Source organism: Myotis myotis, unplaced genomic scaffold, assembly GCF_014108235.1.
Source record: "Myotis myotis isolate mMyoMyo1 unplaced genomic scaffold, mMyoMyo1.p scaffold_m19_p_16, whole genome shotgun sequence".
NCBI classification, from domain to species: domain Eukaryota; kingdom Metazoa; phylum Chordata; class Mammalia; order Chiroptera; family Vespertilionidae; genus Myotis; species Myotis myotis.
In genome coordinates this window covers 9,069,230-9,096,113 of record NW_023416320.1, presented here as the reverse complement: position 1 = coordinate 9,096,113, position 26,884 = coordinate 9,069,230, and the positions used below count along the sequence as shown (strand labels likewise).

General features: G+C 41.7%; 2 protein-coding genes, 1 long non-coding RNA gene and 1 pseudogene across 5 annotated transcripts; 3 read left to right on the top strand and 1 right to left on the bottom strand.

The window, feature by feature from the left end:
• Position 1: 1 nt before the first annotated feature.
• Positions 2-17,821, top strand: MTERF3 (mitochondrial transcription termination factor 3). 2 transcript variants are annotated; one of them, XM_036337804.1, is made up of 9 exons: positions 3-145; positions 768-795; positions 1,874-2,216; positions 3,493-3,645; positions 7,906-8,095; positions 13,559-13,706; positions 14,262-14,333; positions 15,896-16,057; positions 17,553-17,821. In XM_036337804.1, exons 3-9 carry the CDS (start codon positions 1,889-1,891, stop codon positions 17,745-17,747), a joined length of 1,248 nt encoding a protein of 415 aa, XP_036193697.1. In that variant the 5' UTR covers positions 3-145; positions 768-795; positions 1,874-1,888; the 3' UTR covers positions 17,748-17,821. The 2 variants fall into 2 exon arrangements, with proteins under 2 accessions (XP_036193698.1, XP_036193697.1); XM_036337805.1 differs by lacking the exon at positions 14,262-14,333 and having other exon boundaries at positions 2-145.
• On the bottom strand, positions 4,597-14,718 carry LOC118670650. Its single transcript, XR_004972420.1, has 3 exons — positions 14,482-14,718; positions 9,134-9,357; positions 4,597-4,702 (listed from the first exon to the last, which is right to left on the bottom strand). It is a non-coding gene; the product is annotated as an uncharacterized LOC118670650 (long non-coding RNA).
• A 2,513-nt stretch (positions 17,822-20,334) lies between the features above and the next one.
• Positions 20,335-21,037, top strand: LOC118670648 (annotated as a pseudogene).
• A 575-nt stretch (positions 21,038-21,612) lies between these two features.
• On the top strand, positions 21,613-26,215 carry LOC118670644 (cytochrome b-c1 complex subunit 7). Of its 2 annotated transcripts, none has more exons than XM_036337785.1 (4): positions 21,613-21,739; positions 24,494-24,565; positions 25,190-25,356; positions 26,015-26,215. In XM_036337785.1, the coding sequence occupies exons 1-4, from the start codon at positions 21,721-21,723 to the stop codon at positions 26,090-26,092; spliced, it is 336 nt and encodes a 111-aa protein (XP_036193678.1). In that variant the 5' UTR covers positions 21,613-21,720; the 3' UTR covers positions 26,093-26,215. The 2 variants fall into 2 exon arrangements, with proteins under 2 accessions (XP_036193678.1, XP_036193679.1); XM_036337786.1 differs by having other exon boundaries at positions 21,669-21,739; positions 24,451-24,565.
• Positions 26,216-26,884: the final 669 nt, after the last annotated feature.

Genomic DNA, 26,884 nt, shown 5'->3' with positions numbered 1-26,884 from the left:
CGCGCAGCCCACGTGGGCGCGGCGGCGCCGGTGCGGGTGCTGCGCCGGCCGAGCTGGGCTCGGGGTGGTGGGACCCGAACGCTCGCCCGGCCGCCGGGACCGCCTCCGCGAACCGAACCGCCGGGCTGGCCAGGCCTCGCCGCAGGTAAAGCGAAGCCGGTGGGGCGCGAGGGCGCTGCCCCGGCCGGGGTTGGAGTCCGCACTCGTCCTGGTCCTGACCTCGGGGCCTTTTGGGGTCTTCGCGGCCCAATCGAGGGGGTTTGTTTTGTTTCTGCCCGTGGCTGTTGGGACCCGAACCACGCTCATTAGCCCGCTTTGCGGAGGGCGGGGAAGTGTAGTGGCTGTCTGGCTGTCTGTCTGTCTGCGGAAGCTCAACCACTGAGCCACACTGGCTGGGAGTTTTGACTTTTTTTTTAGGCTTTTTCCCCCCCCTACAAACAGAATTTGACAAAACTGATTTTGTTCAATTCCCTTTTAAGTAACAGCTGTGTCTGAAATAAGCAACTGTGTTTAGTCCTGAGGATGAAGCAAGAAGCAACCTTCTAGATAGTAATGATTCATTTAAGACAAAGTATTCATCGTGTAGATAGAACATCATTTGTGAGACTTGTAGGGAAGTGAATAGCCTAGCCTTACATAGCCATAAGGTGGATGATATTTAATTTAAAATTAATAATGTGTTAGTTTTCTTACTGTTTTATAACATTGCTTTCAAAGAATTACATTACCATTAAGTCTCTCTGTCTCCCCCTCCCCTTCCCCTCCAGTACTTGTAGAAACTGCATACTATCATAGGTAAGTGGTTATTTTCAACAATGTTTTCAACACTATATTATGAATATGAATCATATTGTATGCCCTGAAAATTTTATAACCATTTCTTATTAGTGTATAGGTTATATCAAAACAATCATATCAATTACACGAGGCATCTCGATAACCATGAAGCAATTATAATGGTGCTTCTTTATTGTTAATGCATGAATCGTTATACCTGTTAATACAAATTTCTTTTTCACGTTATCTTTTTATCTTTCGTGTCTAGTGTTAGTAATACGTATAACATCTACAGTGTTTCGTATCATATAAGACAGTGTTGATATGTAGGTACTGTCAGTTTATCAAGTACACTTACAATATTGGTAAATACAGTCCTGTAGATATTTTTTCTTCCTTATGATTTTCTTAATATTTTCATTTGTCTAGTTTACTTTATTGTAAGAATACAGTACATAGTACATATAGCATACTAAATGTTTGTTTATCAACTCATTATGTTATTGATAAGGCTTCTTCTGTTCAATAGTCGGCTATTAGTAGTTAAATTTTGAAGAAGTCAAAGCAATACCTGGATTTTTGACTACAGGTGGTGGGGCATGGTACCGTTAACTCCCATGGTGTTCAAGGGTCAGCTGTATATACATAAAATACATTTGAATAATTCATTGTTGTTTTGATGAGCAATCTGTTTCTTAAATGTCCTACAAACCAAATTTCAAGAACACTTAAATTGCATCGCTGTACTTCCTTTAAATTATTAAATTAACAGGGATTGTTGGGTTCAGCTGTGATTTGAATGTTTACACATTTTTGTTTTAAATATTTTTCTTACACCAGTCATTTTGTTTTTTTGTTTTTAAATTGTAAAGCATAACTTTATTAGATCCTGTCTTTTGGTTTGGAAATGAGACTGCCTTGTTTTTTACTTGTCTTTAAGAAACATCTGACTACTTTATTCATCTAAAGTTATTAAAGACCCTTTAATTTGAAAAAGTAGTTTTCAGTTTATCTTTTGGTTGTTTGAATGTTGTTTTAAACATTTAAATAAAGTACATTTCTATTTTTTTAATGGTTATTCATATATCCTTTGCAGGCCACTTTAAGAAAAATGGCCCTGTCGGCCCAACAGATACCCAGATGGTTCAACTCAATTAAACGGAGCAGCTTAATTACTGCTGCACAACTCAGAAACCATTTTCAGAGACCAGGACAAACATGGTTGCATGGACTTTCTGCTCAGCCTCAGGTGTCCTCTGACAATTGCTTTCTCCAGTGGGGATTTAAGATTTACAGGACTTCCTCCAAATGGAATAATAGTTCCCAGTTTACCAAATCAAGTGGGCAAGAGATTAATTCTGCCCAAAGCACTATGCTTCCTTCCATGAATGAGCAGTCACAAGAGATACCCACCTTTGATTCTGAGCTGTCTCTAGAAGGTAATTCTGAACTTTCAGAAAAGTCCCTTTTGCCCCACTAGTAGATTGAATAAGCTACCTGTTTATAGTCTTAGCCTATTGCAAGTTATATTTCGTACCAGGCAAGAAAAATAACATGGCCAGTTCTATTTACTTCTACTTTGCCTCTATTTTACTAAGATAAAATGTTTGTAGGGTGATATGTATAAAATTACTTTATAGCTCTATATACAGCATTTGCTTTCTACATACTTTATTTAGATCCGAAAATTTTTTTCAGGTAATTAGGTTTATTAGAGTATGATTTATATCAATAAAAATGTATCCTTTTTTGGGTATATAGTTCTATGATTTTTTTAATATACATTTTTTTAATATATTTTATTTATTTTTTTACAGAGAAGAAGGGAGAGGGATAGAGAGTTAGAAACATCAATGGGAGAGAAACATCAATCAGCTGCCTCCTGCACGCCCCCTACTGGGGATGTGCCTGCAACCAAGGTACATGCCCTTGACCGGAATTGAACCTGGGACCCTTCAGTCCACAGGCCGACGCTCTATCCACTGAGCCAAACCAGTTAGGGCTAGTTCTATGAATTTTAACATATGCATTTAGTTATGTAATGACTACCACACTCAACCAATACAAGTTATATCATCCCCAAAAGCTCCCTTGTGTCACTCTTTAGTCTTCTCCCTCCTGCTATTCCTAGTCTAGGAATGTTTCTATGCAAGAATATTTCACTGCAAATGAGATATTAGGTTAAGTAGAATTTGAAAGACAAGAAGGGGAGGAGATTTGGGAGGCCAGGAGGAGAGACTGGCTATAAGAAATTAGAAAGTGGTGGTTAGAGGCAAAAAGGAAAAAAAAATCAGTCCTTATTTCTTAGGTAGGTTATAGTTTCCAGTATCTTCCATAATCGTTTAAGACTAAAACCTCAGAATCAACAGTGTACTAGAGAGAGTCACTTAACTGTTGATTAAAAGTAAAGGAAAGGGGAAGGACCCATCTTTATGGAATAGAAATTTACCAAGAAATTTCTTATCTTGGAGGAAGAGTAATTGATTTCTAAATGATCTTAACCTTTCCTATCAGAAGATAGAAAATATTTGTACTTCTTAGATGTTTAATCTTGCAATGATCCCAAGATTTATAAATAAGCCAACTAGGGAAGCCAGGCATTTAAATACACACATAAGAATAGCTAGAATGCAGGTGGTTGTTGTAGAAACAGTTTGAAGTGTACAGATTGGAGAGCTGACTTGCTTCTCTCTTTCCATATGGCTGGCTTCACAGGCCTGGACGATGTGCCTCCATTCTCTCCTTTGCAGCCAATTTCTGAGCAGGAGGCTGTTCGGATTATTGCAGACCCTCCTTTGCCCCCCGATTCATTCACACTTCGAGACTATGTGGATCATTCGGAGACTCTGCAGAAGTTAGTGCTTCTAGGTAAGTCTCGAGTGTACTCCTCATTTCTTTTTACTTGGTTTAAATCCAGCATTTATAATCTATCACAGTAGTACATACACATGAGCAGAAGTCAAACTGTGTGGATGGCTTCTAGTGAAAACTACCCCTGCTTCATCCTTCCTGACATGGCATCCCCTTCCCCAGAGGGTCCACTTCTGTAGCTCTTTCTGTGGGTATTAACCCTAAATGTTTTTGTAGTTACTTACTGGTACAGTGCTGCTGGTTGGCTCATTCGCTTCAGACATCAGTTGATCTCATATTCCCCCTGTTCCCGTCAGTTCTCCCAATATAGTTATAGTAACAAGTTTTAGATGAGTCTTTAGTCAGTGCTTACATAATGACCATAAATATTCCTCACTGCTCTCCAGGAAGTGTATTATGATTATTTTCCTTCCTGTGAAACTTTTCATTTTTCCATGAGTAATAATTGTCTTGTTTTTTATTAGTTTTCTTTGTTCCTCGGGCCACATTTTCCCACACCTTCCAGTGGCCTCTCAGGACAGTTTTTCCTACAGTTAACCCTACAGATGATGTACTTGTTCCATTTCCGCACTACCCCGACCTTCCCCCTGCAGCCGACTGTCCCCCTGGATGTGATGGGTTCTCTCTAGGACTGCTCCATAAGTATCTGAGCTCTTGACATAGGATGCGCTTGGATTTGGGTAGTTGAAGGCACCCCAGGGATCTGCGAGCTCTTACCTAGTCCTCTTGTTTTCAGTCTAGCACAGGGGTGGGCAAACTTTTTGACTCGAGGGCCACAATGGGTTCTTAAACTGGACCGGAGGGCCGGAACAAAAGCATGGATGGAGTGTTTGTGTGAACTAATATAAATTCAAAGTAAACATCATTACATAAAAGGGTACGGTCTTTTTTTTTTTTTTTTTTTTTAGTTTTATTCATTTCAAATGGGCCAGATCCGGGCCGTAGTTTGCCCACGGCTGGTCTAGCACCTTACTGCAGCCTTCTGCTTTTTCCATCATCTATGGGTCTGGCACTTCTCTTACTTGATTTTCCCAGATGATGAACCTTCTTTCTCCTGGAGGATTGAGAGGAAGGTAAGGGATTATCTCAGATCCATCTAGTTTAAGTCCTCACTTTTCATTGAAAAGTTAGGAGCTTCCTAACTTGATAGTCTTCTCATCAGCAGTATTGCCCTGATAATCTCTCTAAGGTTAGTGCTCTGTCTAAAATGCAAATCCGACTGTCAGTAACCTGTCTGAAATCCTTTGAAGCTTTCCCATGGCTTTGAATTCTTCCTGGTCCCCCACTGATCTTTTAGCTTCGCTGCTTGCCACCCTTCCTTTGGTTGGTCATCTTGGGCAACTGGAGAACTTAATTCAAGTTCATGTAACTTTTGAAATATCTTCTATGACCTTCCAAACAGAGTGGCCTTTCTCTGGGCTCACCCCCTCCTTGCTTCGATCCCAGCACTAATAACGTTGCGATTGTTGACTCATGTCCTTGGGCAAGTGCCTAAATGTTTAGGGAATGGCCATGTTCTCAAGAAGCTTCAAGAATTCACAAGCACCTAAATACACACATACGAATAGCTAGAATGAAGGATGAAAGTGGTAAGTCCCATATGAGAGGCACAAATAAAGCGATGTGTGGGTTCAAAGGGGAGAGGAAGATGACTTCTGCTGCAAGCAGGGGAGCCAGTGTCCTTCCTCTTAGAACAGCTTTCCCAGCCTTGTGATCGGTGCTCTGGGTAACACAAGATAAAATAACAGGGTCCCTACCTTCAGATAACTACAGTACACCTAGAGCTGTGGAATATGTCAGGCATTCCTTCATCTGTATGCTGATATGTACTTGAGATGCACACCTAAGAGGTAACTTAAATGGCAGTACTGTAGAGGAACCATGACTGCCTTGTCAGGCAGTATTTCTGAGGACCTAGTGATCTACTTCTCTGTTTGCTTCCCAGATCTGTTTTCTGCCTTTCTCTGCCTGTTCTCCATCCCAGGAGGCTAACGTCTGTGCACTAGGGCTCCTTTGCCAGCTGGCTTCTGGGCTTCTTGAGCCCAGAGGGAGGCACCTGGAGGCGGAGAGGGAGGCAGGTAGGAGTATTTTTTTCCTGTTGCCTCCCTGCTCTGCGTCATGTAACTGTCTCCTCCATGACAACAGCTCCTACTGAGAAACCCTCTCTTAATTGCTTCCAGCTCCCTTTGCATTTGGGTAATACTTTTTCTCCCTGTGTCTTTAGCTCTAGGGTGCCCTCATTTGTTCTCTTAATTCTGCTCACACCACTGTCTAGAGCAGGGGTCCTCAAACTTTTTAAACAGGGGGCCAGTTCACTGTCCCTCAGACCGTTGGAGGGCCGGACTATAGTTTAAAAAAAACACTATCAACAAATTCCTATGCACACTGCACATATCTTATTTTGAAGTAAAAAAACAAAACAGGAACAAATACAATATTTGTATTTGAATGTGACCCGCGGGCCGTAGTTTGAGGACCCCTGGTCTAGAGTCTCTCCATTAAAGTTGTTGTCATTTGAACTTTCTAGGGCAATTTCTTTTGCCTGCCAGACCCTGATGGATACAGTAAATAAATATGTGTAACACTAACCAAACACAGCCGTAATGTTTGTAGTTACTGAAATGATGGGATAAAGCCAGCTTAGACTGTGGTCACCTAGAAGTTAGAATCATTCTTTATTATTCATTTTATATATCCCCAGAACCTACCGGAAGGGCCTGGTCCATAGTAGGCATTCATGACTATTTTTCAAGTTAATGAAATTGTAAGCCCATGATTTGTGCTGACAGCAGTGTGCCCTCCTGATGAGATTCAGTTCTCCGTTTGCTGGGAAAAAGCAGCTTTTCAGGATTTTTGTTTCAGCACAGTCAGGATGTGACAGCTCATGCTGAGCAAGGCACTTTAGCACATGTAAGCTGTAATATTTAGTTAACTTTGAAGTCTGAACCCTTTATGTTATTTTTAAAGCATCCCTCCCCCCATTTTGCACAGATTTTTGAAACTGGTTTCTAATTTATTTATCTGTCCATTCAAAAATTTCATTTTTTAACTTAATATTTTAAATTGCAAAAAAATTGTATCGAGTTGTTAAAAGTGCAAATGTTACAAAAGAGCTCTTAACCCCTCTACATTGTCAGTTCCACTTTTCCAAAGGTAACCCTCATTATCAACCTTTTTCTATGCAAATATTACCATACAGAAAGCTATACATAGGTTTTGTACTTTTATGTAGTCAAACTTAATACTATTTTTTAAATTCTGTGTTTTCTTCTAGTAGTTTTAAAGTTGGTATACTTTAGGTTTATATCTATATGAAATTAATTTCAAATCAGATACAGAAGGAATTCTTAATTTTTTCCAAGTGGTCCCATTTGTATTCTACTGAATAGTTTTCCCCTTTTGATTTGAATGCCACTGTTACTGTAGGCCAGATTTTTAATTCATCCTGGCTCTTTTTCTGGTCTTCATTCTGTGTGTGTGTGTCTATAGTCTTTTTCTGCTTTCAACCATCTTATGTCAATACCTGATTAATACCCAGAAATTTGAGTTTAGAATATGGATCTAAAAACATCAAATAATAATTTTTCTATTTGTAGATACCATTAAAGAAAGAATGTTCTTATTTCATTGCTTTTGTATTTTAGATTGCAAAGTTGCATCTATAAATCAGTTTGAGTTATTTTTAACCTGATGAAATATGTTAATGAATATGACATTTGAATCTAAAATTAGGGTTTTACATTATCCTTAAATGTTTATTCTAAAGTAAGGAATAGGCCTTTCCTATTCATGTTTATTTTTTAAAATCACATAAAAGGAAAAAAATGAGAGAATCAAGTGCTCGGTTTTAATGAGAATTTTGAATTACAGGTTACTTTGATTCTCTGCCTAATTAATGCTGACACCTAATTATATCCATAACCAAAGAATGATATGAAATAATATCTTGATATTGCTTTTTTTTACTCTTTCTCTCCTGTCCTTGTGTGCTTTACTTAGATCACCTCGGAGTGGTAATTTAGCTCCAAATACAGTTTTCCTCTACATATGACTTTGAAATAAATACTGTGTTTTCATTTTTATTTATTTTTATTTCTGCAACCAATTTAGTTGAAAATACTTTGAAGTTTCTGTTGGCCTTTGTCAGTTCTCCTTTGGATAGGTTGTTCATTTCCCATCACTAATTTCCTAAACGTCTGTGTCTGAAGTTTAATGGCTGAGTTAAGCAGTTCTCTTCAATGTGTGTATTTATTGCAGGAGTGGACTTATCCAAGATAGAGAAACACCCAGAAGCTGCCAATCTCCTTCTGAGACTGGATTTCGAAAAAGACATTAACCAAGTACTCCTGTTCCTTAAAGATCTGGGGATAGAGGACAGCCAACTGGGAGCATTCCTGACGAAAAATTATGCTATTTTCTCAGAAGACCTTGAAAATCTTAAGACCAGGTAGGGTTTTTAGAATGATTCCCACATAACCCACGAAGTGATTCTAAAGGAAATATATGTGTTGTTTTTTTAAGTCTCAGCTGCACAAGAATCAACCGAGATAATGAACATGAATGTTATTGTTTTGTTTGGACTTTGATCAAAATTAAGAATCTAAAACAGTTTTTTTTTTTTTAATTCAACAGCCCATTCTTATTTTTATCTGAAAACAAAAACATCAAACATAAAAACTTCTTGCTGAGTCAGTACTTAACTGTTTCTCTTTGGAAACTGGAATAAGTTTTCTTTTAAATCCATTAACAAATGTCAGGATTATCTGAGAGTACATTTAAAGTTAAGAAAGCCTGCATTTGTGTGTTCTTTACTAGCTAGTTTTTGAAGGTAAACATTTGACATTCTCTCGGCAGATTGTTATATCATTTGCTTAATCGTTCTCATAAGTTAGCTATTTTAGTTCCTTTTTTTGTCTTTCATTACCACTTCCATAAACACCTTTGTGCATCCTTCAACATCCAAAGAATTTACTGAATCTGTGATATGAATACAGTGAGGTAGTATTGATCTAGAGCAGTGATGGCGAACCTTTTGAGCTCGGCCTGTCAGCATTTTGAAAAACCCTAACTTAACTCTGGTGCCGTGTCACATATAGAAATTTTTTGATATTTGCAACCATAGTAAAACAAAGACTTACATTTTTGATATTTATTTTATATATTGAAATGCCATTTAACAAAGAAAAATCAACCAAAAAAATGAGTTCGGTGTCACCTCTGACACGCATGTCATAGGTTCGCCATCACTGGTCTATGGGATCAGGATTCTGCTAGGCATTGGGGGCACCATAGAGAACAAAGCCCCTGTTGTAATTCACACGTTGAATTCATCAGCACCCCCACCTCTCACCTCAGTGACCCCCTGTACTCCCCGGTTCGCTGAATGGAGCGCTGTTACCTGCTGCCCCAGTCAGAAATGCTGGTATTAACTTGGGCCACTCTTAGCTTCCACATCCAGTAAGTCACCTCGTTCTGTCGATTTTACCTGTTTATATCTCTCCAGTCAGTCACTGCGTTTCTCGTAATCTTCACTGCGAATGCTTTAACTCAGGTCTTCATCATTTTGCACCACGATTACTGCAGCAGTCTCCTCGCTGGTCTGCCTCCAGTCTTCTCCCCCAGACTCTTCTCACTCTGGTGTTGGTCTCACCACATTTCAGAGAGCTTTGCAGTTCCTTAACCTTCATAGTTTGACAGTCTTTTTTTGCACTAGGAAAAAACAGAACAGCACATTCCTTATATTGAACAACTTGAGCCCTTATTATAAAGCAAAGCACTGGGCTAGACTTCAGTCATGTAAGACAGTCACACTCTCTCCCTTCATGGGATTTCATTACAGTACAGAGGAGGGAAAGAATGACTCTAGGAAACTCAGTCTGACATACCCACATCTCCTGGCTGTCTGGAACACTATTTTCTTTCCATTCAAAAACCTACTTGCCCTTCTTGTTCAAGATTAATTCCGAGGAATCGTGCATACCAGGAAGTGGGGATCATTGGGAGCCCTTACAGTACTTCCTACTGTAGTACTAGTATAAAGGCCTCATTTTATAGGGGAGGCACAGAGAGGTTAAATAATCTGCTCAAGGTTATGTAGCTAGTGGCAGGCCTTGGGTTCAAACTCAGTCTAACTCCAGAGTCCTGGCTACTACACCTGGCTGTACTGTCTCTTCTAATTCTATGGAAGAAACTTAAGTGTAAAAGGGGTTTGTTACACATGCGCCTAACAACTAAGGAGTATTCTCATACAGGTGGTAGTTGAGTGGTTCCTAAAACCTGGCTGATAAATTAAACTGTGGAGCATTTTTTACATTAATTTGAGTATTTTAATCGGTAATTTATCCACATGTACTCAAAGGGTGTACAATGAAAAAGAAACTGTATTTAATTGAACTTAGCTTCTGGCTTTGGTTTATGTACAGGATTCTTATTTTCTAGAATTTCTAAAAGCACTGATTTCATATACTTGTTTTCTTTTTAATGAAGAAAATTTTAAATATGTAAAATGTTATTTGATACTTTATAAGAATTTTCAAGTGAATCTGCATTTAATTATTTTTTTCTATTTGTGCCTTATATGTATAATATTTTATTGATAAAATTATCACAATGTAGACAACAGTTTTGATGTTTTAATCAGATATTGATTCTTTTACTGCCACACAAACAAAGAGTAATCCTCCTTGGTGACCAAACTGAAAGGCTACACATCCTGGGCCCTTGGACTATTTGTGGCAGATCTGGCTGCAAGGATAGTGAAGAATCTTAGGCAGGTGCGTCCAACTTCCACCATGATTAAGGATCTGTGTGGAATAAAAGCAAACGTCTTCTACGGTGTTCCTTGCATCTTGGGACAGAGTGGCACCTCAGATGTTGTGAAGGTGACCCTGACGCCTGAGGAAGGGCCGTTTGAAGAAGAGTGCAGACACATGGGGGACCCAGGGGAGCTGCAGTCAAAGTCTCCTAATGTCCTACCACCTCACTGTCCAGGCTGCAGCAGGATTTTAGTCGGAGATTGTACCTATTGTCCTTTTTATCTGATCTCTGACTAAAAACATTGGTTTCCTAAATACAGAAATAGGAGTGGTTTGTAAAACCCAACATCTGTATCCTGATGCGGATGGTGCTTGTCTTTTGTCATCCTACACTGGTTAGTGCGAAACAGTCCCACTTCCTCAAAGCGCCAGTGTTGCACACACTACAGTTGCCTTGCAAAGTAGATGTGTGTTCACTGTGTTATATAACTGTGGTTCCTTTACCCAGCATGCCTCAGCCAACATTTTTTTCTCTGATCCACCACATCCTGGGATCCAATGTACAGACTGAATATTAAATGTCCTGTGCATAACTATCCTAAAGGATCTTATTTTGTGTACTAGATGGATCAGATCAGTATACATTGCCATATAATGTGTAAAGAAAAGTCTACATATGAATAATGCAGCCAAGTGTCATACCAACTAAAGCACCAAATGAACGGTGAAAAAAAAAGTAACCCTCCTTTCTGCCTACTTACTCCTGTCCCTCATCGTCCTTCTAAAAGCCATCCATGGAGGCAGCTACTGTTATCAAGTTTGTTGTTCAACCTGCTAAGAATGTTCTGTACACAAGCATATATGCATTTCTTTGTACATGCATACACATGAGCACACATACATACAACTGGTAACATTTATACATACTACTAGAGGCCTGATGCACGAAATTCGTGCAAGAGTAGGCCTTTGCAGCCCCAGTTGCCTCTGCCCTCCCAGCCCTGGCTTCATCTGGAAGGTCGTCTGGGTCTGGACGGTCGTTCCGCTGTTCAGCCGTTCGGTTGATTTGCATATTACGCTTTTATTAGTATAGATTCTGCACCCCACTTTCTTACGTTAGCTATACTAGTATGTTGTAGATAGTTTGATATTGGTGCTTCCTATTCTTTTTTTATCCCTCGTGTAGTTCATACTTTGAGTCTATGTAGTCCCTTATTTGTAAACATGGTGGTTGTTTGTGGTCTTTACTATTTCAATGAGGCTGCAGTGACTCTCCTTGTATAGACATCGTTCCACACGTATTGGTGCGCATCTGTAGGAAAGATCTCTAGAAATGGGTGGGGGGATTATAGGTCAAAGGATGTGTGGGTTTGTCATTTTAATAGGCGTTGACAAATTGTCCCTTGTGTAGGTGGTGGTTGTCCAATTTATACTCCCACCAACATTGTACAGAGTGCCAATTGCCCTATTATCCTCACTAAAATGGTGTTACCAAACTTTATGATTTCAGTTCATTTTATAGATAAAAATAATGCCTTATTGTTTTTGAAATGATGTTTTGAACATCAAATATTTGGAGCATTTTTCATATGTCTATATTTCATCTTTTTTTGGTAAGCATTCTTTTATATAAGAAAATGTGTTCTTCCTTGTGACATGTAAATGTTTTCCGAAGTAACAGTCATTTGAATATCTATAATAAAAGCGTAATATGCAAATCGACCGAACGGCCAACCACGCTATGAAACGCACTGGTGCCAGGCCAGCCAAGGCCAGTGCAATGAGATTGTTCCAGGGGCCTCGCCATCACCCCACGATCACCCTGCAGATGGAGGCCCAGGCCACTGGCTGGCGGGGCAATCAGTCAGGGCGGGGGGGGGGGGGGGGGGAGGTCCGCGGTCGCCCAAAAGAGGGAGGCCCAGGCCACCTTCTGCGGGGCGATTGATTGGGGTGCTCTGCAGAACTGGGGACCTGGGAGTGTGTGGATGCGGACATGGGCAGCACCAGGCCAAGGCAGGTGCGGGCGGGGGGCGGGGCCATGAAGCTGGGCCACAAAACGGGGGCTGCGAAGCCGGCAGCCGGGGAAAGGAAGGCCTACCCTTGCATGAATTTCGTGCATCGGGCCTCTAGTAAAATATAATGTCTGATACATGGTACAGAAATATTGTAAGTGTTAAAGGGAGGCATAGAACTTAGTTGAAATCTCAATTTGCCATTAAGTAACTGGTAGTTTTGTAAGTTATTTAATTTCTCTGGATCTATGTGTTTTCAAATGTAATATGGACATTTTATCTGGTTCCCAAGGTTTGTGTGGGGGTTTTTTTGTTGTTGTTTTTTTTTTCCTGGTAAGAATTAAACAAGATAATGTCCTGATATATTTTAGACATTTACTATAGTAATAACACTGACTTTTACTCTGTTTATAGATTTTTAAAAATCAATACTGTTATTTTATAGTCAGACTTTCTATATTTCACTACCTTATTTTGGTTTCCAGAAATTTAGCAGGAAATGTCTTCATTGTTAACAAAATACATATTGAAAAACTACAGTAAAAATTAATTATGAAAATACATACTTAGTAAATGCACTAAAATTCCTTTCAGTTTCTCTGAGATACTAAAATAAATTTCATCTCATACTTAAGAGTCTTTCTTTCTAAAAAGAATTCTGAATCTATTTTCTTAATTTGTGTATTTTCTATTCTTAGACCCCCAAAAAATTCTTAAACAGAATCCATTTCTTTTTTTTTTTCTACTAACAAAATAAGTTAGATTAACTAAAATGGTAATTATTTCCTGCTTTTAACTGTAAATGGGGACCATTCTAGAGTTGGATGGATGCTTAATTTAACCATATTTGGGCCATTATTGTAGACTTAGAGGCCCAATGCACGAAATTCGTGCAAGGAACTCAGCCCTCACAGCCCTGGCTTTATCCGGAAGGACATCCAGAAGGTCATCTGGAAGGACGTCCAGAAGGTCATTCAGCTGTCCGGTCTAATTAGCATATTACACTTTTGTTATTATAGATGGGATTTTTTTATTATTTTATTTTATTTTGGGGGGTATGGAAGTCTTTAAAAAGAGTAATTATTTTAGAAAGTAGCATCGCTAGTAGATGTTTATCATGTATGTATATTTGTGTTTCTTTAGGGTGGCTTATCTACAGTCAAAAAGTTTCAGTAAGGCAGACATCGCACAGATGGTCAGGAAGGCGCCATTTTTGCTGAATTTTTCAGTGGAAAGACTGGATAACAGACTGGGATTTTTTCAGAAAGAACTTGAACTTAGTGTGAAAAAGGTAAAGCAAAGGGGAGAGCCCTAGCTGGTTTGGTTCAGTGGATAGAGCATCGGCCTGCGGACTGAAGGGTCCCAGTTTCAATTCCGGTCAAGGGCACGTGCCCGGTTGCGGGCTCGATCCCCAGTAGGGGGCATGCAGGAGGCAGCTGATCAATGATTATCTCTTATCATTGATGTTTCTATCTCACTCTCCCTCTCCCTGCCTATCTGAAATCAATAAAAATATATTTTTAAAAAGGGGGGGGAGAATTTTTATATTTCCATGTCAGCTATATTTAGTAATTGTTAAATCTCATATTTCTAACAGCTGTGAATGAAGAAACCTGCTAGCTTAAACATGTAGCTGTATTATTTTATAATATTCCATCAAATTGTTACCTTAAGTTTTGTTTTTAGTATGTTTTTTCCTCAAACAGTTTTACATTTATGTATTTATTCGGTTCTTAGCCCTTTTCTGAGGGTCATTTTAGAATTTTTAGTTTTGTATTTTCTTGATTGCTTTGGTTTCCCAAACTAGTTGCACGTATAGTAATGATAGACTGTTTTATAACTGCAGACTAGAGATCTGGTAGTTCGTCTCCCAAGGCTACTAACTGGAAGTCTGGAGCCCGTGAAAGAAAACATGAAGGTAGGGTGATTTGAAGCTTTTGCAAAGTCAGCTTCTGTCTTGAAGTGTTTGTCCTCTGAAGAGGCTAGATTTTCCTGTTGTCACCTTAAAGAAAACTGTGATAAATGAGGTTCTTTCTAAAAAGATGGAAATCGGAAATGAGAAATACCTAGCAAGCCGTTTGTTTTAGGTGATGCTATTTTCACATGTTCACCAGGTGGTACATGAGTACGTCACCTTGCAGACACAGATGCCTGTAATCCTAGGTATGTGGGTGGTCCCTGGAAACTGCTTCCATTGCCAGTACGAGAGTCTTTGTCTGTGTGGCGCAGGTGGGAGATGAGTTTTGGAGACTGGATCCAGAAGGCTTCTGTGGCGAGAGCAGTGGCCAGCACATGGCTCTCCTTACACCTGTGCCAATGAGATTTTTTCAGAACTTGAACTTACATGGAACATACCAGACATTCTTCACCGTTTTTCTCCCAGCGAATAGCATAGAGCCAAGGGCAGCTGACTAGTTAGTATACAAAGCTGTAGTAATATTTGAAACTAGTAGCCCATCGTGCGATATTGCACCCAGTAGGCCTCCCACCGCTTCTGTGGGAGCCAGGGGGAGCCGCGCTGCTTCCAGGGGAGGCAAAAGCAAGCTGCCGATGCCCACGGGAGCCGGGAGGGAGCTGCATCGCTTCCGCGGGGGGCGGGAGGGACCTGCACTGCAGAGGCTGCGGGCCAGCCCCCTTGTCCCTGTCTGTGTTGCTCTGGCTCTGGGGGTCCGGCCCGAGCTGGGCGCAGCGACAAAGTAAGCATTCCGCCAGGTCGCTCACACTGCCCACTCTCAGCAGCCGCCGCCCCCTCCCCCCACCCCCCCTCCTGGGACTGGGGGACTCTGGTGTGGCTGAGAGGACTGGGCGCTGCCGTCTTTGTGATGGAGTGATGGTTAATTTGCATATTACCCTTTTATTATATAGGATTATTAACCTAAGGCCTCACAGTGTTTTCTGAGGTGCTCACAGTGTTTTATATTCAGTTGTAAAAGTTGTTGAGCACCTGCCCCCACACTGTGCTGGGGGGAGGCCCTGCTCTCATGGAGCTTCCAGTCTAGTGGGGAGAGTGTGCGGAGTGATACAAGCCGGGGACTGGTGGGGGCGCTCAGGCTGCACATAGAAGACCGAACCCACGTTTGGGTGTGTAGGTTTTTCATCTCTGTCTGGAAGTTTGACATGTAATGTTTCAGATAACACTTGGGAGCAGAGGCTCAAAAAGCACTTTGAAAATCTTACTGCTGTATGGTAGGGCCCAAAACGACAACCTGACCGGGTCTCCCAAGCCACCATCATTCTGTCGCATAATTATGAGAGCTCCTTTGAGATCCACCCATGCTGTGAGTAGTTCATTCTCAGGAGGGGGATTTGAAATTCAAGTTACCCCAGAAGTAGGAGGCTACGATCTCATGAGGGCATTGGCATAGCTGTCCTCAGAACTTACTGTCCTTATTTTAAATATTAAAAGAATCAATGTGTCCTCTAGCATAGTACCAAGATAACTTTCTATTCATGATTTATAGCAACTCTACTTTCTTTTAGGTTTATCGTCTTGAACTAGGTTTTAAACGTAACGAAATTCAACATATGATCACCAAAACCCCAAAGATGTTAACTGCGAATAAAAGGAAACTTACGGAGACGTTTGATTTTGTGCACAATGTGATGAGCATTCCCCACCACATCATTGTCAGGTTCCCGCAGGTAATGCGCACAGCTCCGGAGAGCCGTCCTTGCCCTCCGTCTGCCGCCGCTCTCCAGCACTCCAGCACTCCAGCATCACGCTGCTCGCTGTGACAATGCCTTGCTGTTTGTGAAGGAACTGGACCAAATGCAGTCTGGTGCTGAGGGTTGTGTGAAAGTCATATTTCTTTTGCCCATCTTTTTATCAAGATAACACTTTGGAGCAAAGGCTCAAAAAGCACTTTGAGCCCTAGCTGATTGGGCTCAGTGGATAGAATATAAGCCTGGGGACTGAAGGGTCCTGGGTTCAATTCCAGTCAAGGGCACACACCCAGGTTTCGGGCTCCATCCCCAGTGTGGGACGTGCAGGAGGCAGCCAATCAGTGATTCTCTCTCATCACTGATGTTTCTTTTTCTCTCTCCCTCTCACTTTCTCTCTGAAATCAATAAAAATACATTTAAAAATAAAAACATACACACATAGATTTGAGTCTCCCCAAACTCTAGATTCTTGAAACCCCAGTCGTAGAACTGTTGCCACCGTATTGGGACTCTTAGACTCCTAGTGGTCTGGGTGGTAGTGCTGGGAAAACAAAACAAAACTTATCAATGGAAAAATACATTAACTGAAAATAGGCTGTGAGGAAACTGATATAGACTCGATTTTTGACAGATACATTTATAATTCTGGTGTGAAACTAATTGTCTCAAGCAAATAACAGTTGTTGGCACAGCAGTTTTATGATTAAGTAACATGGGAAACAATTATAACTTAATAGGTATGGTTAATTTGTCATTTCAGAGCAGGATGGTGGATGGTAAAGGATAATGACATGAGGAAATATCTCGCTAAGGAAAGATTGGTACACTTCTGGTTATATTCAGGATTCCATAAAACTTTCTCTCCCCACTCCCTCTGCGCTTCTATGAGGCAGAGCTGGAGTCCACATCAGGGAACAGGGAATCAGTAATTCTCAGGCCAGGTTTTTTTTTTTTTTACTCCCTGATATTTTAATGGATCATTAACAGAATGAAATTTTCCTGTCTCTGGATTGATTAGTCAGTGTTTCTTGACTACAATGTAGCCCTTAATTTTTTTTATAATTGTTCTGTTTGTAAGTTTTGAGCAGGGGTCCTCAAACTTTTTAAACAGGGGGCCAGTTCACTGTCCTCAGACCGTTGGAGGGCCGGACTATAGTTTAAAAAAAAACACTATCAAAAAATTCCTATGCACACTGCACATATCTTATTTTGAAGTAAAAAAACAAAACGGGAACAAATACAATATTTGTATTTGCATGTGGCCCAAGGGCCGTAGTTTGAGGACCCCTGGTTTTGAGTCCCTTTTTAATCATAATTCCTTAGTGGGAGCTATAAACCTTGGGCATTTATCAGGTTTACTGAGCATGTGGTCAATACTTTACATTTGTTAGCCTATTAACATTTTTAGCCATATAAACATTTTAATAGTTCATCTTTCAGTGCATAATTTTTTAAAACTCTTTTTCTTTTGTAGGTATTTAATGCAAGGTTGTTTAAAGTCCAAGAAAGACATTCATTTCTGGCCTATTTAGGAAGAGCACAGTATGATCCAGCAAAAGCTAACTACATCTCTTTGGACAAATTGGTATCAGTACCTGATGAAATATTTTGTGAAGATCTTGCCAAAGCCTCAGTACAGGACTTTGAAAAATTCTTAAAAACTCTTTAGTTTTTGATGAATGTTAAAATGTAATCATGTAAAATAAAAGTATGTATTAATAAATTAATATACTTCAAAAGAAATGCCTTGAACCTTAATTGATATTGGACACAATTTCTTGATGTTATAAATTTGAGTACACGTCTGGTAGATCTTAAAAGTTCCTAGTGACTTAATTCTTTGACTCAACCATTTCCTTCCTTCTGGGGAAGGAGAAAACTCAGAATATAGCAAGCTTAGAGAAACAGCCGGTTTTGCTATATATAGGCTGGCGTTGCCATTTCTGGTGAAGATGAGAAGTGGAGGATTTTCCTCTTAAAGTCACAGGGCTTTTATTTTATTTTTTTAATCTTTTTTTTTTTCTTTTCCAGAGATGAGAGGGAGCGAGAGAAACATCAAAGATGAGAGAGAATCATTGATCACCTGCCTCCTGCACACTCCCTACTGGGGAATGAGCCCCCAACTCAGGCATGTGCCCTGACCTGGAATCAAACCGTGACCTCCTGGTTCATAGGTCGAAGCTCAGCCACTGAGCCACGCTGGCTGGGCAGTCATAGAGGTTTTAAAGTGGCTTTATCACAAAACATCTGTATTTTCTTTGAAATGTTAAATGAATTTCTGGAGCATACTATATTATCTATCTAATATCTACTACTCACCTAATGCTACAAAACATGCAATTTTGGACTATTTACAGTGTTGTCTTCCCAAACACAGATACTTAGAGTTGCCCACAGGTGGCTACTGATAATCAGGAAAAGGAAAAAGCATAGGGAGGAAAGCAGTTTGAAGGAAAGTAGATGTCAATGAGACAGTAAAAGGTCAGAACAAACTTTTGACTTACTGTCTGTATACAAAGATTTATAACAAATTGAGACTTTTTTTACATTTATCATTGAGATGTGTAATCCTGGGCAAATGATTTAACCTGTGAGTGTGAGTCTTTGGAAAATGAGGCACATGACTTTAGTTATCTGCCTTATGCTTTCAAGACTGAACAGAATGTTAACACTGGGGACCCCGAGGGAATCACACCTGGTGTTTGCACTCACATCGTTTCCTCCAGGATGGAACTGAGCCAGTGCGATTTGGTCCATGGGGCATTATGAAGTTTCTGAAGTGGAGGACTGATAAGCCCTTGCAGATTGGGTCTTATCCTCTTGGTGTACAGTGATTCCTGGCCAACTCTCAGCCGTTCCAGCCATGCCAACTGCGTGCCAGACATGTGAGTGCAGAAGCTATCTGAATATTCCAGCCTCAGCTGATACATAGAGCAAAACTACCGGCTCAGTTCAGAATTGGGAGAAACAATAGTGTTTTACGCCAGTGTCTGTTGGGCACCAGTATTTTGCGGTGTGTTAGATGTCCTGAGACCGCCGGAGAAATTAAATTTGTAATGGGTCAGGGCCAAGTATAGCGGCCTTCCTGTTACTGGTGATGTACTGAATAGTCCCAAAACTTCAAATGATTTAAAACCACCAGCTTCTGCCCTTGGACTGCAGAGTCCTGGGTTTGATTCTGGTCAAGGGCACATACCTTGGTTGCAGGCTCAATCTCTGGCCCTGGCAACCAATTGATGTGACTCTCTCACATTGATGTTTCTCTATCTCTACCTCTTCCCTTCCATTCTCTAAAAATCAATGGAACGATGTCCCCTGGTGAGGATTAACAACAACAAAAAACCCTAATGAATCCCAGCAAACATCCAGGCACTGGAGATTTAATGCCTGCAGGAGCTGGATTCTGTGACAGTCCTGGGTATCAGATCCCCTCACAAGATCTTCCTTCTCTTGCCACTGAAGCTTACGAGGTAAGGAGGAAGGGACAGGAGTTGCTGAGTACTTGTAAGGCAATGTGCCAATGTACACATGTACTGCATGTCTTCACATCTCTCTGACCATTTAGGTATGTGTTTATTATGCGTAGAAGGTGAGAAACTGCAGTGGCACAAGGAAAAAGAGAGAAGGCAACAGAATTTTAGAACTGGAATGGACTAAGCCGATTAGGTCTAACCTTTTGAACTTATGAGATGGATTCTACTGTCCTGGGTCTCAAGACCAAAGAAAACAAGAATAGGTGTTCTTGGGTAGTTGCTGTGAACTGAATTGTGTCCCCCTCACAATTCACATGTTGAGACTCTAACCCCCAACGTGATGGCATTTGGAGATGGGACTTCTTGGAAGTAATTAGGTTTAGATGAGGTCATGAGGGCATTAGTGCCCTTACAGAGAAGAAACACCAGAGGTGGCTCTCTCCCTGCCACGTGAGGACTCAGTGAGAAGACAGCCCACTACAAGCCACAGAAAGAGCTCTCACCTGAAACTGACATGCGGACACCGTAATGGGTCTCCATCTTCCAGAACTGTGAGAAAAATGCTTTTTAAATTACCCAGTCTACAATATTTTATGGCAGCCTTAGCTGACTGAGAAGTAATAATGGGCCCTGGCCTGTTTGGCTTAGTGGATAGAGCATGGGCCCGTGGACTGAAGGGTCCTGGATTCAATTCCAGTCAGGGGCACATGCCCGGGTTGTGGGCTTGATCCCCAGTGGGGGGCGTGCGGGAGACAGCCTATCGATGATTCTCATCATTGATGTTTCTATCTCTCTCCCTCTCCCTTCCTCTCTGAAATCAATAAAAATATATGTTTTAAAAAAGAAAAAAAGCTTTCTCACTCCCCAGCCATCTTGGCAGCTGCATTTGGTTGAGGGACGTCCAACACTTGAGGCAAGAAGATGGTGGCTGCAAAGAAGACGAAAAAGTCGTTGGAGTCGATCAACTCTAGGCTCCACAACTCGTTATGAAAAGTTGAAAGTAAAAAGTACGGGCTGGGGTACAAGCAGACACTGAAGATAATCCGACAAGGCAAAGAGAAGCTGGTCGTCCTCGCCAACAACAGCTGGGGCCTTGAGGAAATCTAAAATAGAGTACTATGCCATGTTGGCCAAGATTGGTGTCCATCACCAGTGGCAATAATATTGAATCGGGCGCAGCGTGTGGAAAATGCTATGGTATGCACACTGGCTATCATTGACCCAGGTGGTTCTGATATCATTAGACTCATGCCAAAACAGACTGGTGAAAAGTAAATCATAGTAAATTTTTCTTTAATAAAACTGGCCAGAGCATGGTCAAAAAGAAAAAAAAAGTAGTAATGGTAGTTCACCATAACTGAATAAGCACCAGTCATACTAACTCCCTTGATTTGTTTCTGCCCCTAGATTTTTATGCCCTAAACTGATTATGTTGGAGCTGAGCCTTAAAAGTGTGCTTGCTTTTACCTTAGTTGCATGCAAATTCTGCGATACGGCTTAGATTTGACATTAAATCCGCCCCGCCCCCCCATCCCCTGAACCAAACTTTAACCTTGTACTAAAATGGTTTGATGCAGATCTTCAGCTGGAGAAGCTGAAGGCCAGAGAGGGTTAGTGTCTTCTGGATTAGAAGTGTGGCAGATGGCCCTGGCATGAAGGCGTCCCGAAGTTGTATCTGGATTCTTCCTAGCTGTGTGTCCTTGGACAATTTATCCAACTCTTCTGAGCCTGCTTTTTTCCTCTCTCCAATAGGGATAATCATAGTACTTAAGAATTAGAATGAAATGAGAGAATTGAACGAGAATATGCCCAGACCATGCTTAGCGCGTTGCTTGGCCCAAGGGCGCGATTAATATCGCCCAAAGCCTCACAGCTCGTCACTAACAGGACCCAGGATACAGCCCCGGTGCCCTCATTGCTTCCCTGGGGTTTTCCCATCACGTCACGCGGAATGCTTCTCGGAACCGGGCGCGTCATACACCCGGCTTACTCCGTTGCTAAGGACGCCGACGAAATGTCCCGCACGACAGCTACCGTACGTCGCCGCGGGAACTGCGCCTGCGCGGGCGTCCTCCCGAGCCTCGCGCCCAGAGCTGAGGCGCCTGCGCACTGGACCCCGCGCGCCCTCTGGGACTTACCCAGTAGGCAACGCTTCAGTCTCGGGTCAAAATGGCGAGCCGGCCTGCCGGTAGGTAATTGGTGTCCTAACTGCTGGGCATCGCTGCGCCCAGCCTTTCATTCTCGCAGCAGCTTGCGTCTCTTCCTCTGCTCTCTCTCCGTGGCCGGTTCCGCGGCAGAAGGGAAGGGGCGGCTCCGGTCCAGCGCGAAGGCCGCTTTCCGCCTGCCCCCCGGCGACCCCAGCCAGGCTTGCCGAGGGGCTTGGGGGGCGGACCGGCTGGTGGTGAAGGTGCCCGCGGCGGCTCGGGCACCGCTGGGTCCCATCTGCCTGCGCTGGGCATTCCCTCCGCTTGGCCTTAGAACTAGAGTTCAAGGGCACAAGGACGTCACTGGGTGACTTTCAGCCGACAGGACCCGAGTGCTGTCTGTGAGCCAGGTGCCCGCAGTGCCTGAGCGCGGGGCACGCTCCCGCCGGGGGTGAGCGACAAGAACGGCAACAGAAAGGCACAGTTCTATCTGATGCTCACGCTCTGTTTTACATATTCCGGTCATTTCAGCTTTCTGTCCAATAACAGATCTGTTGGTCCCGAGAAGGGTGTTAGTTTGCCCTTGACCCGGGTAACCGAGGCAGAGTGGCCGGAGGAAAGGGGGCTGGAGGCGGCATTGCACCCCTCGCGCTTCCCGAACCGGGAGTTGGAGGAGGGAGGGCAGCCGAGGGGACGGGAAGCTTCGAGTCCACCTTGTCGGCACCGTCGGCGTGGTCTGTGGATTCGAAGACATCTGGATGCGTGGTAGGCACCGAGGCAGACACATCTGTTACTGAATAGGAAACCGAAGTTGCCGGAATGTTTAAAACAGAACGTGAACGCCAAATAGAATTTCATTTGCTTTTTTGTTGTTGTTCTTGTTGCTCATCTCTGCCCTCTGACGGTTTCTGTGGTTCTCAGCCTTCCTAATGCCGCGACCCTTTAGTACAGTTCCTCATGTTGTGGTGACCCCCAACCATAAAATTATTTTCGTTGTTACTTCCTAACTGTAATGTTGCTACTGTTATGAATCGTCATGTAAATATCTGATATGCAGGATGTCTTTTCATTGTTACAAATTGGACATCACTAAAGCATAGTGATTCATCACAAAAACAATATGTAATTATATATGTGTTTTCCGATGGTCTGAGGCGACCCCTGTGAAAGGGTCGTTCGGCCCCCAAAGGGGTCGCGACCCACAGGTTGAGAACCGCGAGAAATTGCCGTCGCTGTTGAAAAAAATATTGGTCCCTCTCCCTGCCCTCAGTCATCGTGAAGCTGTTCATCAACCTAAGCGACATTGAGCTTTTTGTGGGGGGTTGGGGGAGACCCTTGAGAATTCATTATTTAACTGAACTTTGCGAATGTTGAAGGCGCTCTGCCCCGGCGCAGTGTTTGGAGCTCAGTCGACCTGGCTGGCTTCCATCTCGGGCGGGGTGACTTCTGTGAGACCTGTTCCCCCTTTTCAGGGACAGGCGTGGGAATCTGGGTCAAGCAGATGGGACGGTGCTGGGCACACAATAAGTGCTGGATGCATGGTAATCATTCTCACCGTCACCGGTAGTACGCTCACAAGTCAGTGATTTTCTACAGTAGGTGTGCTTGTAGATTGTTGGCTCTGGTACTTGTTTTGCTAGAAGCCACGTTATCCCTGGTGCTTGGTTTCCACGGAGAGTTACCGAAGCCTTGTGCTCTGATGTTCTGAGGAGAGGGGCAAGCGGGGTTGGAGGAAGAGGAGTTTGCTTGGCAAGGGGCTAACCCTAGACAAGATTTTCAAGGCGATCGTAAGCTTTCTCCACCTCCCCTTCTGGACCACATTTCTCCTGTAAACCTCAGGCACTATCGTGTTATTCCTCAGGGAGTTTTAGCATGACCTGTTCTCATCCGTTTTCAAATATCCATTCCCTTGGTGGAAAGCTTGGGGAGTGGAAAATGGGCTTCTTTTGCTGGTCCTTTTGAATATTAAGGGACTAAGTCAGTGATGGCGAACCTATGACACGCGTGTCAGAGGTGACACCGAACTCATTTTTTTGGTTGATTTTCCTTTGTTAAATGGCATTTCAATATATAAAATAAATATCAAAAATAGAAGTCTTTGTTTTACTATGGTTGCAAATATCAAAAAATTTCTATATGTGACACGGCACCAGAGTTAAGTTAGGGTTTTTCAAAATGCTGACACGCCGAGCTCAAAAGGTTCGCCGTCACTGGACTAAGTAATGGTATCAGAACCCTCCCAGAAATACATGTGGTTCTAAAGAGGGTAGCCAAGTAATAAAAAGGTAATGTAGAATACAAATTTTGGAGGATGAGGGTCATGTAGACCGCCACCCTATCCTGAAATGTCGCCTTCTTTTCTTACAACAACTCCCTTTAAAAGGGAAGTTTAAATTTGTTACCTGTCATCTATTTCTGAAACTACAAATAATTGAGTTCTGAGTTTCTCTCCCATCCCCCACCCCTTTAATTCCGATAGTTGCAGGGGGACATACAGGAATGGCACGCTTGCCTTTGAGTGGCAATAATTGTACTCGTAAATCTTGTACATTAAGTGTCTGAGTTTACCTTTTTTCCCATGATTTGCCCGACTTGTTTTTACCCGCAGTTTCTTTTGCTCATAGATAAAATAAGGAGTTTTTATCTACAGTGTATAGGGTATACACTGTTGAAAGGAAATACCTTCCTATGCTTGCACGCTCTAACAGGTTAGCGATCAGAAAGCGGTTGCTTACCTATCGGCATTTTCATATAGTACAGCAAGTGAATTGCAGCAGCTAACAGTGTGACAATGTCAGTTGCAGCATCAAGCCGGTGGCTGGAGGGCATTCGAAAATGGTATTACAATGCTGCAGGATTCAATAAACTGGGTGAGTGTCTGCACTTCTTCTTCTGTTTTTTCTTTTTTTTTTCTGAGAGTAGTATTTTTGCAAGAGTCATTATGGGTCCCAAAAAGTAGCCAATTATGCTTGTGTACATTAGAAGATGTTAAAGTTAGGTCCCATTTTATTGTTATGTTAAATCACACCAATTATTTTGAGAAGAGAGGGATGGAATTGTCTTAAATGTTTGAGGTGGAAATAATTTATGTTCTTGAAATATAGTAGCTGGACATTTTCCTTCGTATGCGCTCCCTCTCCCAGCTCCTTCACTTAGCATTTAAAATTTAAGTTCTATGAACTTTGAAAGTAGAGATTTTTCCAATTTGGTATGTGTTTAAAAACAAGGTAGACATTTTAAAATCTGTTTTAGATAAAATGTGAATTCTGTGGCAATAGATTTTAAAAGGCTTGTATATTGTTTCCAAAGTACCATTTTAGAAATAATCCACTAAATAACCCATGATTATGTATGGAATACATTGAGCTTGATCATATGTAACTCTTGCTATTTCACCTAAGTCTTAAGTTTATAAGTCATAAAGATATTTTACTCGTTTTTTAAAAATTCCTGATTTTTGAGACATATTCAATCTCCCTTGTTTCCTATCATAGGGTTAATGCGAGACGATACAATACATGTGAATGAAGATGTAGAAGAAGCCATCAGAAGGCTTCCTGAGAACCTGTACAACGACAGGGTGTTTCGCATTAAGAGAGCCCTGGACCTGTCCATGAGGCAGCAGATCTTGCCTAAAGAGCAGTGGACAAAATATGAGGAGGTAGAACAGCTTCTGTGTATCTGACAGTATTGGCCACTAAGGTTTGAGTATTACAGACAGAGAAACATTCATTTGCATGTTTAGGGTTCTTAATGTTGTCACAAATAAATGTCCTTAAGACAGTACGGTGAGGTTATAGAGCAAATGTTAACTTCATTTTAGAGACAAACATTGAGACGTAAAGGTGAAGTGACTGTTCCAAAGTCACTAAGCAAGTTTCTAATATATAATATCCAGGTTTTTTCTTTCCCAGGCTGTGTTCTCCCTCTACACTCTGCTTCCTGCTCAGATGAAAAAATGCTGTTCATGTGATCAGCCCATTGAGTGGCGCTCTAGCTCCCAGGAAGGACTCTGGGAAGCCAACCCTTGCCCCTAAGTGCATTGAAACTAGGCAAAAGCTTTCAGGCTCTCATTTCCTTTGCTTTTCTGTCAGACTTTCCTCTCATAACCTATCAAAGCAATTGATTACAATATCTTCATGGGTTTTACATTTTAGAAAAGCAGACAGTTCTTAGTTTGCTAGAAAATACTTTTTTAAGTTGGAAATAAAATTTTCAATGACTTTCTTTTGTTGTTTAAGACCTGTTGAGTGTTTGAAGTATACCAGTATGCGATGGTGATAGTAGCATATGATATTTTTCTTTTATTTGTTCTTTAGGATAAATTCTACCTTGAACCGTATCTGAAAGAGGTTATTCGGGAAAGAAAAGAAAGAGAAGAATGGGCAAAGAAATAATCATGGAATCAATCTGTGGATGCATCTGTCCTCAGTATTTTAATTATGTTGGTTAAACTTGAAATGCACAATTTGAAACCATCTTGGTTTCAAATATATAAATAAATATCTATTATAACTTTTGTTGGAGTTTTTGAATTCTAAACTTTATTCTTAATAACTACTGAATTTACTTATCTGTTAAATTCTTTTTAAACTTACAAGGTATTCTTCAATTAGTGTTTAATGGCCTCCTGAAGCTAAGAGAAGCCATTTTTTAAAAATTTCATTTTTATTCCTCAGCTGAGGGTATGTTTATTGATATGAGAGAGAGGAGAAAAAAAAAAATCGATGTGAGAAACATCAGTCGGTTGCCCTCCACATGCACCCTGACAGGATTGAACCTGCAACCTATGTGCATGCCCTGACCAGGAATCGAACCCGCAGCCTATTTGGTGCATGGGACAACACTCCAACCAACTGAGCCATGTGGCCAGGGCTGCTAAGCCATTTTAATCAGTTTCCTTCACTGGTTGGATAACTTCTTGATTTACTGAGAGAGATAATATTCTTCCAAATAGAATAGTCACCTTGGTATTGCATTTGCAGATCAGCAAGATACCTAATCGCCTTGGGGCCTAACTTGCAGGAATGGAGTGGAGCGAGAAACAAGTGCCATCACTTCATTTTATCTGAAGCAACTGCACTGGAGCAGAATGGCTCTCAGACATCAAAAGTTACTGAATGCAGGGGAGAGGATCCACCCCCTGGTGTGCCGGGATGGAGACCACTGTTGTGCCCTCTGCAGACACT

Bases quoted from the DNA above. Each gene is read 5' to 3' on its own strand.
- MTERF3 (XM_036337804.1), top strand. From the start codon at position 1,889: ATGGCCCTGTCGGCCCAACAGATACCCAGATGGTTCAACTCAATTAAA. The intron at 2,217-3,492 runs GTAATTCTGAAC...CTGGCTTCACAG, and splicing joins TTCTGAGCTGTCTCTAGAAG to GCCTGGACGATGTGCCTCCA. The intron at 13,707-14,261 runs GTAAAGCAAAGG...TTATAACTGCAG, and splicing joins TTGAACTTAGTGTGAAAAAG to ACTAGAGATCTGGTAGTTCG.
- LOC118670644 (XM_036337785.1), top strand. The intron at 24,566-25,189 runs GTGAGTGTCTGC...TTCCTATCATAG, and splicing joins TGCAGGATTCAATAAACTGG to GGTTAATGCGAGACGATACA. The intron at 25,357-26,014 runs GTAGAACAGCTT...TTTGTTCTTTAG, and splicing joins AGTGGACAAAATATGAGGAG to GATAAATTCTACCTTGAACC.